The sequence below is a fragment of the Oryx dammah genome, unplaced genomic scaffold, assembly GCF_014754425.2.
Source record: "Oryx dammah isolate SB20612 unplaced genomic scaffold, SCBI_Odam_1.1 HiC_scaffold_8, whole genome shotgun sequence".
NCBI classification, from domain to species: domain Eukaryota; kingdom Metazoa; phylum Chordata; class Mammalia; order Artiodactyla; family Bovidae; genus Oryx; species Oryx dammah.
Genome location: NW_024070192.1, coordinates 1,361,964 through 1,371,678, shown reverse-complemented (window position 1 = coordinate 1,371,678; position 9,715 = coordinate 1,361,964). Strand labels below are relative to the sequence as shown.

At 58.4% G+C, this 9,715-nt stretch overlaps 1 protein-coding gene across 1 annotated transcript in view; it reads left to right on the top strand.

Moving 5' to 3' along the window:
* RGS9 (regulator of G protein signaling 9) overlaps nucleotides 1–9,715 on the top strand; it is a 53,320-nt gene continuing 43,605 nt past the window's right edge. The window contains exons 1-7 of the mRNA XM_040244393.1: nucleotides 1–136; nucleotides 4,240–4,336; nucleotides 6,332–6,382; nucleotides 7,352–7,458; nucleotides 7,645–7,696; nucleotides 7,942–8,000; nucleotides 9,464–9,540. Of these exons, the coding sequence (XP_040100327.1) occupies nucleotides 80–136; nucleotides 4,240–4,336; nucleotides 6,332–6,382; nucleotides 7,352–7,458; nucleotides 7,645–7,696; nucleotides 7,942–8,000; nucleotides 9,464–9,540 (500 nt within the window). The 5' untranslated portion in view covers nucleotides 1–79. The remainder of the gene's footprint in view (nucleotides 137–4,239; nucleotides 4,337–6,331; nucleotides 6,383–7,351; nucleotides 7,459–7,644; nucleotides 7,697–7,941; nucleotides 8,001–9,463; nucleotides 9,541–9,715) is intronic.

Genomic DNA, 9,715 nt, shown 5'->3' with positions numbered 1-9,715 from the left:
GGCTCGGGGCCGCGGGCTCGCTCTCCGGGGGCTTCCCCTTCCGTCCCGTGCGTCCCGGTTCTGAGTCCCAGGGGCCAGGATGACCATCCGACACCAAGGCCAGCAGTACAGGCCGAGGATGGCGTTTCTGCGGAAGGTGAGCGCGGTGCCGTCCGCTGGGTCCTCCCGGGACCACCTCGGGGAAGTGCCGGCGGGGACGTGGGCAGGGCTGGGGCGGCCTTGTGGTCGGTTAGCGCCGCTTGATGTTATTGAGTGGCGGTTTGCTGTGTGTGCGTGTCTGTCTGTGCGTCTGTCTGTCTGTGTGTCTTAGTCTGTGTCGGGTAGGTTTCCTTGTAACCTGTTTATAGTGGAGAGTCTGGAGCGGGGCAATCGATGTTCTGCTGGAGGCTAAAAGCAACCTGTTACTCGGGAGAGGAGGCGCGGCTGGGTCATTTCTGAGACAGTCTCCAGACGTTGTCGGAAGGCGCCCAGAGAGTAAATGAACGTGCTGATTCGAAGCGGCATTATTTAAAGTGTGTGTGTGTGTGGTTAGTGTGTACACACAGAAATGGTGTGATTTGTAAGCTAGAGAGACACCCTGCTTCCAGCATCCCTAGGTTGCTTGTTCAGCTGTGTGTATCTGTGGCCCTCGGCTCTCCGGGCCGGCTGCAGAAGTCAGGAGCCTCCTGTTGCATGGCTTTTTCAGACCAGGTGGCCAGGCACTGGGTGTCCGTCCTGGGGACTTGGGCCAGGTGGAGCGCATCTTGTGGGGTGATGTATTTGGGGACGAAGTGGCTCATCTTGTTCTGGGCTCTTGAGATAACTGGTATTGGAGGAAGTTGGCAGAGGCTTCCATCCGGGGTCACTTGCCCGTGCCTGCTCCCATCTGCAGCTAAGTGTCCTCTGTCTTAGGCTTATCCCGAGGAGAATTAGCTGAATCCTTTGTGACGGTAAGAGCTGCCCTGAACCCTTGGAGCTCAGCAAGCTATTGTCAAAACTGCCCTGATTTGTCTTGCGGTGTTAAAAGCTGGGCAGTTTGGGCTACACTGGGACATTGGTCCCCCTTGGTCCACTCAGCTCATTAAGCTTGTGCGCCTGCCAGGTGTGGAGGTGTGAGGGTGCACAGCAGAGGCGCAGCATCGTCTCCCTGGGGAAGAGCATCTCAGAGAGTTGTTGTTGAGTCAGTGTCTCAGCCGTGTCCGACTCCTTGTGACCCCACGGTCTGCAACACGCCAGGCTCCTCTGTCCTTCACCGTCTCCTGGAGTTTGCTCAAACTCACGTCCAATGAGTCGGTGGTGCTATCTGGATCCCCAGGTGGTGCAGTGGTCAAGAATCCCCCTATGAATGAAGGAAACCAGGGTTCGATCCCTGGGTCAGGAAGATCCCTTGGAGGACATAATGACCCACTCCAGTGTTCCTGCCTGGGCAGGCCCGTGGACAGAGGAGCCTGGCGGGCTGCAGTCCGTGGGGCCCAAGAGTCGAACACCACTGACACACAGGCAGTGAAGAGCGGCATGTAGGGAAACCCGGGGCTTGGACGCGGGAGTCGGGTGGGGCGTGGGGGAGCCTCAGGGAGTGGGCAACTAGCTTGGGCCACGAGAAGTTGATGATAGAAGGGCTGGTGGTGAAGGACAGCTCAGGGTCCGCACACGTCTTGCGGAGGTTGGGGGTTTGACGCTTTCTGTGTTCAGTGAGGAGCTGCTCGGCAGTTTAAAGTCGGGGAGGAAGAAAACCCGTTGGTTCCCGTGTTAGAAAAACGATTCTGGTTAGAGGGGAGGAGGGTCTCTCTACCGTGGTGGCGCTTTCAAAACTATGGCCGTCAGCTCACCAGCCTTAGAGTTTCTGGTTTACTTAGGAGGTAATTAAGTCGTTAAGTCTGTGGAGCCCAAACATAGGTGTTTCTGAAAAAAAGAAGCTTCCTAGGTGATTTGAATGACGGTGCAGAGAAAAGGCCACAGGACATTGAGTGACATCTGGGGATGCTGTGGGGAGGGGGCTGCTCCTGGCATCTCTGAGGGAGGCAGGTGCTGCCAGACCCCGGGCGCACAGGGCCTCTGGCCCCGCATGTCAGCAGCAGCAGCGCTGGAGGGGGCCCTGGAGGCTGGGGACCTGCCAGGCACAGGCAGAGCCGGGCGACCAAGCCTGGGGGTCGGGGGAGGTGACACGTTTCCTGGGGGCCACGTCCACTGGTGAGTGGGAGACTCGGCAGAAACAAACGCAGAGCCCGCAGCAGCTGGCGGGGCCCTGGGGGTGCCTCTTGGGTGGCTGTCCGGAGGGCAGAGCAGGTTTTGGGGAGGGGCCCGTCCAGGAGTGGTGCCCCCAGGGGTCGGAGAGCCGTGGGCGATGTGACCCGGTCTCTGCTGGCCCCTGGTGGGCGGGCTCCTTCGTCCCCTGTTGGCGGACAACTCCGTGGTGCGCTGACTTGCCCGCTGTGCAGAAAAGGGCTGATGATTATCGTCCCCCGGGAACCTTCTCGGGCTGGGAGGAAAATTCCAGCCTGCAATCTTGCCCTGTGAGTGACAGCTCCCTCCTGCAGGAGCGATGTGGGCGTGGGAGGTGGGCCACGGTTCCCGCTCCTGGTGACCCTGGAGTAGTCACGCCCAGCACGTGGCCTCCAACGCCCCCATCCTGCCCCCAGCTCGGGGTCACCCGGGGTCAGGCAAGGCCCGGGTCCCCCTCTATCCTCTTGCTGCCCAGGATCGTGGGGGGCTGAGTCTGGGGGGCTGGAGGGGGGCTGACGTCTGGAGTGCAGGCGGCCATCCCCCCCGCCGGTGTCTGGGCCCCCAGACACAGGGAGGAGCAGGGAGGAGTTGGCAGCAGTCGGAGCTGAAAGATGGGGCCTCTCACCCGCTGAGGACCTGGGGTGCGGCTCAGATGGCCCCATTTGTGATGAGCGTGGGGCCTTCCTGCCGGCGGCAGAGCTGGAACCCGGGTCTGCACGGCTGTGCTGGGCCACGACGGCAGAGGCAGGGCCTGGAGTGCACGCCCTGGCCAAGGCGTGAGCAGTTGTCACCAGGCGGCTCCCTGCGGGCCCCCGAGGGGCCGTCCCCTGCTGGCGTCCTCACGTGGCGCCCCCTCCCCCCTCCCGGTGTGTGTGTGTGTGTCAGTCGCTTGGTCACATCTGACTCTTTGCAACCCCTTTGCTCCCCGAGGAGCCCACCTGGCTCCTCTGCCTGTGGGGTTTCCCAGGCAAGAATACAGGAGGGGGTTGCCGTTTCCTTCTCCAGGGGATCTTCCCGACCCAGGGATCGAACCTGTGTTTCCTGAGCATCTCCTGCATTGCAGGCGGATTTGTTACCGCCTGAGCCACCAGGGAAGCTCCTCTGTGTGTGGACACCAGCCAGGCCCGCCCTGATGACCTCCTTTTAACTTGGTCACCTTTGCAAAGACCCTGTTTCCTGATCCAGTCACATTCTGAGGTCCTGGGGGCCAGGACCTCAAGCTATGGATTTGAGGAGTGGGCGCCATAAGAGAGTCTCTCGGAGATGGGACCACCAGCCTGAGTGCTGTGGTTTCCTCCCTGGAGAGACTCCGGGGGGACTTCCCTGGGGAAAGTCTGAAGACAGTGGACTCAAACCCCGAATGTTCTCGAGGCCCCTTTGCTGCTCCCCCTCCCATCAGCTCCCCTTTCTGAGAAGTGTGACACCTGCCAGGGAGAAATCTGACTCCCCTCATTGTGTTTTTAAAATAACTCTCATTATCCCTCCTCTGAAGGTTATTTTCAAATCCTTTGTAACTAGATTTTTCTTTTTTTTTTTGATGCAAAGAGAAGGAATCAACCCCCCTGACTTTCTGCTGGAGAAACTCAGGTTTCTAACTCATAACTTGGGTTTCTATTTCTTCTCCAATGTATGGGTGCTTGGACTCCATGAAATGCTGCTATTTCATCTCATACAAGTTTTGGGGTATACGTGGACTTTCTTCTAGGAGCTAACGTGGGAACTGGGGCCCCGGGCTCTCATGTCCGAATGGCAGGCAGCCTTGGGAGGAGCAGGTGCTTCCCAGGCTCATGGGCGGGCGTGAGTCCAGAAGTGGTGCCTCCTGCAGCCCGAGGCCCCTTGGTCCCCACCCATGTCCAAGAGCAGCACCCCGCCACCGCCCTCCCAGGGCATCTCCTAGCTCCCCTCTGCTGTGAGCCTCTCAGCCGCCCAGTGGCCCGAGGCGGCAGTGGGCTCCTGGCTGTGAGCGCCCCGCGCTCCTCTTGGCGTCTTTGGCTCCCTCGGTGCCACTCAGCTGGCCCGGGCGGCTCTGTTTTGCAGCTCGAGGCCCTTGTAAAGGACATGCAGGACCCAGACACAGGGGTCAGGGTGCAGAACCAGAAGGTCGCGGTCGTCAGCGTCCCTCACGCCGTGACAGGTAAGCGGTCTGGCAGTGTGGTCTTGGCCCGAACAGACCACACACAGGTGCTGGCAAACTAGAGCCCACAGGCCAGAAGTGGCCCCTGTTCTGTATTTGCGAATAAAGTTTTAGTGGAACAGATCCACGTCCCCATTTATGTATGGTCGGTGGCTGCTTTTGCACTGCGGTGGCAGAGTTAACACACATGTACCACACACGTGCACACACCCACACACGAGTCCAGCGTCCAGCCTCTCATCCCTCGTCTAGGTGTGTGGGCCGCTGTCCTTCCTGGCACCTGGGGCCCCCTCGGTTCCCGGATTGGGGGTGCTGCCCACTCAGCCACTGTCCCCCTCGTTTGTCCTACGTGGGTGAATCCCAGTGGCAGTCGGAGCCCCTGTCGTGCGGCATCAGCGCTGATCAAAGCAGACTGGGTCAGCACCGCTGCCCCCTCGGAGGGCAGGTGGCCGGGGCTTAGGGGACGACGGGGCTGACGTCCGAGCTGAGATCAGCACAGATCCCAAGGTGGATGCCCCGGGAGTCCCCTAATCCTATCTGATCTATTTCAGGAAGTGCCCAAGCGGATGCGAAGGCCCTCAGCTCCTTGGTGGGGAGCGCTAACCCGTCTGCTGCCAGCTGGGGGCGGGGGGCTCCCCTTCTTGGTGTGCACACCTCTGTGTAGAGACGTGGGGTGGACCGTCTAATAACACACCCACTCCTGGGATTTTAAGTCGGATTTTCAGTGAAGAAGTCTGCTTTTGAATAAGCAAGGGGCTGAATAAAGGCGAGAGACATAGGGGCCCCTCTGGGAGCCGTCCCCGTGAGCACGTGGATGTGGGGAGTGGGTGGCTGGACGTGTGTGCCCCCAGGACGTGTGTAGGAAGGGGCGGGTACGGCTGTCCCCCCTCAGCCGTGCTGTTCCCCCCACCCCAAGGCACAGGCAGTGGGGTTCAGACCCTGCCTCCCCGCTGTGGTATGTTTTGTGGACCAGTTTCAACTCAGGCAGGGCACCCAGCTCAGCCCTTGGGAAGCAGGCTGGGGTTGCTAGAAAGAGTGGTGGTTGGCATTTGCTTGATGGCGTCGGAGCTGGGGTGCATCTTTGTTGTGAGACGACGCTGCCGCCTCCGACGAGGAGCATGTCCTGCTGAGGGGCCGGGGCCTGGCTGAGCAGGAGACAGGCAGCTTCCTGAGGTCCCGCGTCCACTCTTGGCTGCTGGTGGGACTCGGCCTGTCCTGGCCCTTGGATCAGCGTGAATCCTTGGGACGGGCTCCCCGTGCCCTGATCTTGTCCCCACCTGCCTCCGCTGCCTTCTTGCTCGCTGGCCTCCCATCTGCGATGCGTTGCCACCGGGCCAGCCCTCAGATGTGCAGGGCACAAGGGCAGACGGAGCCCGCATTCCACGGTGTGAAGTTGTAAACAAGACTACAGGATGTTCCTAAGAAAGTGTCTCGTCCTTCTGCTTTGACAGAAGCCTTTATGATGACTGAAAAGCCAGGCTTGGATGTAGTGCTGGCCGTCAGAGTTTTGCTGGGGAACATAGTGGCATCAGAGACCCACACCCCGACCCTGGCGCACCCCCTTCCCCTCCCATCGGGGTTCTCGTTACTGCCGGACTGAGCTCCGTCCAGGGCTCCATGGACAGCTTGTTTGCGGCTGTTTTTTTCCCCAACGGTCAAGACTTAGTGTGTTTACTTCCCTCTTGATGGATGACGGTCCAGGCACCTGTTACTGTATCAATAAGAAAAGAGAGTCAGTACCTCGGAGAGGTGAAGGCTGAGGGGGTGGTGGGGACATGAGGTGAAAGTCTGGCTGGCTCACATTATGGGAGGCCCTGAATCATGGGCTGGGGGTTCGGACTGGACATAGTTGGGGGGTGGGGTTCAGGGAGGTCCCTGGAGGATCTGAGCAGCAGGACGAGATCACAGCTGGACAGGGAGGCGGCCAGTTGGGAGGCGGCGTGTGGGTGGGTGTCGGGGAGGCTCTGCCGTTGGCCAGACCCCTCTGCTTTGCAGGAAGTGACGTTCTCCAGTGGATCGGCCAGCGTCTGTGGATCTCCGGGCTGGGTGAGCGCTCCTTCTGTCCTCAGCCCGACCGAGGGCTGCTGTGGGTCTCACCCTGGCGCGGCTGGGTGGGGCTCAGCCTGTGTCTCTGAGAAACTGACCTTTTAGTTGGCGTGATGAAGCCTTTGTGAGTAAAACAGCCAGACTCACCATGGAAGGAGTGATAAGCGGGGGGACACAGTTGTTTTTTCATATAAAATACCGAGAGTGTGTAAAGCACAGGCTTCCCTGGTGGCTGAGATAGTAAGAATCTGCTTGCAAGGCGAGAGACCCAAGTTTGATTACTGGGTCAGGAAGATCCCCTGAAGCAGGGAATGGCAACCCACTCCATTCTTGGCTGGAAGAATCCCATGGACAAGGGAGCCTGGGGTTGCAAAGAGTCAGACACGACTGAAGTGACCACTGCTACTACTAAGTCAGGAATAACTGGGGAGGAGTCAGTCAAGAAGGACTTCCTGGAGGAGGTGATGCACACGTACATTTGGTCTGGAAGGAGATGCCTGTGAAGTGTGGAGGGAAGCTCGGAGGGTCTGGACCCGGGGTGCAGGCAGAGTCCAGCTTGGGGCAGAAGTCGATCGCCCCTTCCTGCCTGTCATGGGGTGAAGAAGGGTCTGTTGGTCAGAGACACTCTCCCTGCTCCTGGGTTTCTCCAGACTCAACGGTGTTCCTCCAGGAAGTCCCCATCTATCACCCCAAACCTGGCCCCCGTCAGCCCTGGGGTTCACTGGCTCCCCTCCAGACGCACTGAGTTGTCACTGGGGCAACCAGGCTGGAGGACATTCTGGGACCGTCTCCCCAGCTGGTGCTTGTCCACAGTGAAGGTCAGGAACTGCTGCTCCCACTTCTTGGCGAAAGTGCTGTGAGGATGGGGGTGCCTGTCCTGGCATTTGGGGTGCTGTGCAGGGGTGGGGCAGTGAGCTTCTGCCCTTGGCCTCTGCTCTTAACTTCCTTGTCTCACCTGCTCCTCCCCAGAGGCCCAGAACTTGGGCAACTTCATCGTCAAGTACGGCTACATTTATCCCCTGCAGGACCCCAAGAACCTCACTCTGAAGCCTGACAGCAGCCTCTATCGATTTCAGGTGAGCCTCGGCCTTGACCTGGGGTGTTGGTGGGGCGGGACGTCATCTGGAGCTGTAACTGGTTGGCTTCACATCCTCCCAGAGCTTTAGAAATGGTGGCAGAGGCGGAGGCATGTCTCAGGCTATGTGGCGGGGGGCCTGGGGTGCACAGCCTGTGTCAGCCCGGCCCCCTGGTTTCTCTCTTAGACGCCGTACTTCTGGCCCACCCAGCAGTGGCCGGCTGAAGACGTCGACTACGGTAAACCGCGCCCACCCCAGGCCTGGTGAGGGCTTCCCGTGCTGCCTAGATGCCCGCTGCGTCTTGGTGGCATCTGTGGCCGTCACAACCTTTGCGTCCGTCCTTGTCTGTGTCAGGAGTGGCTCCTGCGGGGGCGGGAGCGGGTCTGGGAGTGTGCTGTCTGCCACGCTGAGCACGGCAGCCTCGTGGATAGAGGGGTTTCGAAACGCAATGAGGGTGGAAAATGATGTCGTTTTCTTTTCCAGCCATCTATCTGGCCAAGCGGAATATCAAGAAGAAAGGGATTTTAGAGGAATACGAGAAGGTGCGGAGACGCTTTCAAGTATAGGTGCTTGTAACTGAGTGCAGTGTAGCCGCGAGCTGCTTCCCCCGTCCCCCTGTTACTCCATTCATGGGCGCCCATCGCCCCTCCATCCCTCATCCCCATCCATCACCCTGCGTCCATCCATCATCCGCCCATATGTTAATATTTGGAAGCAGCTGGGTGGAGTAAATTCTCTCCCACGTTGTGCTACGGTTTTTCTGCTGTAGTTTAAGCCCTTGTCTCAGTAACTCCTGGGCGCACAGGAGCGACTGCTTTCCTTTTTCTGTCCCCAAGTAAGAGGACTTAACGTGTGATAATGCACGTTATAGGATGGACCGATTTTTTAAACGCCTTTTATTCTGTGGTGGAGTATAGCGGATTAATGCTATTGGAATAGTGCCAGCTGGACTGCAAAGGGCCCAGCCGTACGCACACACGTGTCCATTCTCCCCCAGACTCCTCTGCCGTCCAGGCTGGCACACAACGCTGAGCAGAGTTCCCTGTGCTGGACAGGAGGTCCTTGTTTATCCACTTTAAATAGAGCCGTGTGGACAGGTCCATCCCAGACTCCCTGACTACCCCTTCTCGGCATCCTCCCCACTGGCAACCACAAGTTCCTTCTCTAAGTCTGCGAGTCTCTTTCTGTTTTGTAAACAAGTTTCTTTGTACCATTTCTTTTTAGATTCCACATGTAAGGGGCGTCACAGGCTACTTCTCCTTCTCTGTCTGACTTACATTGCTCAGCATGACTATCTCTAGGTCCAGGATGGAGAGATTTGAACCTGAGTGTGAGAAGGGAAAACAGCAGTGCAGGCTTTTGTTTTGGGCAGAATAAGTCAGATTTCTCAGAGAACACACCCCAATCCTCAGAAGGCTGGGTTTCTGGGCAGATGGCAACAATCTTGCTGTGTTTCCTTTTGGAAAGTGAGAGTGTTAGTTGCCCAACTGTGTCCAACTCTTTGCGACCCCATGGACTGTAGCCCCCCAGGCTCCTCTGTCCATGGCATTCTCCAGGCAAGATCCTGGAGTGGCTTGCCATTCCCTTCTTCAGGGGGTCTTCGCGTCGCAGGGACTGAGCCCAGCTCTCCCACACCGCAGGTTCTTCACTGCCTGAGCCGCCAGGGAAGCCCCAGAGGCCTTTTCAGAAGGGCCGCCTTCACAGTAGCTCTGTGGGTTTGTGGTGCTCTGCTGTTGACTGTTAAGTTTCCACAGTCTTCTCCACACAACTCCCATCTTCCTAATCAGACTAGGATACATTTATTACAAAAACAATCCAAGCCCACCTGTGGCTTCTGTTGTGAAAGCTTGTTGAGGATTCGGCATCACCCTGCGAATGAACGCCTTTGCGCAGCGGGGTGGGAGGGGCGTTTGGCTAGGTCTCCTGGTTGACTTAGGGCTCCCTGCCCACTGCACACAGCAGAGCTCCTGAGGCTCAGCGTTCTCATTTTGTCTTCCTCCTCTAGGAAAACTACAATTTCTTGAACAAAAAAATCAACTACAAGTGGGACTTCGTCATCATGCAGGCCAGAGAGCAGTACCGGTGAGTCGGCGCTCACCCTGGTCCTCTATCCCTCCGCCCTCCCATCCTGCCTTGTTTCTTTGAAAAAATGAGCTTTTATTGGGCGTCTGTGTGTTAAACAGCAGGCTAGGCGTAGGGAAGGGAGGGGCGTGCCCGGAGGAGGGGGGGGGCGTGGTGGGAGGACGATGAAGGGGGG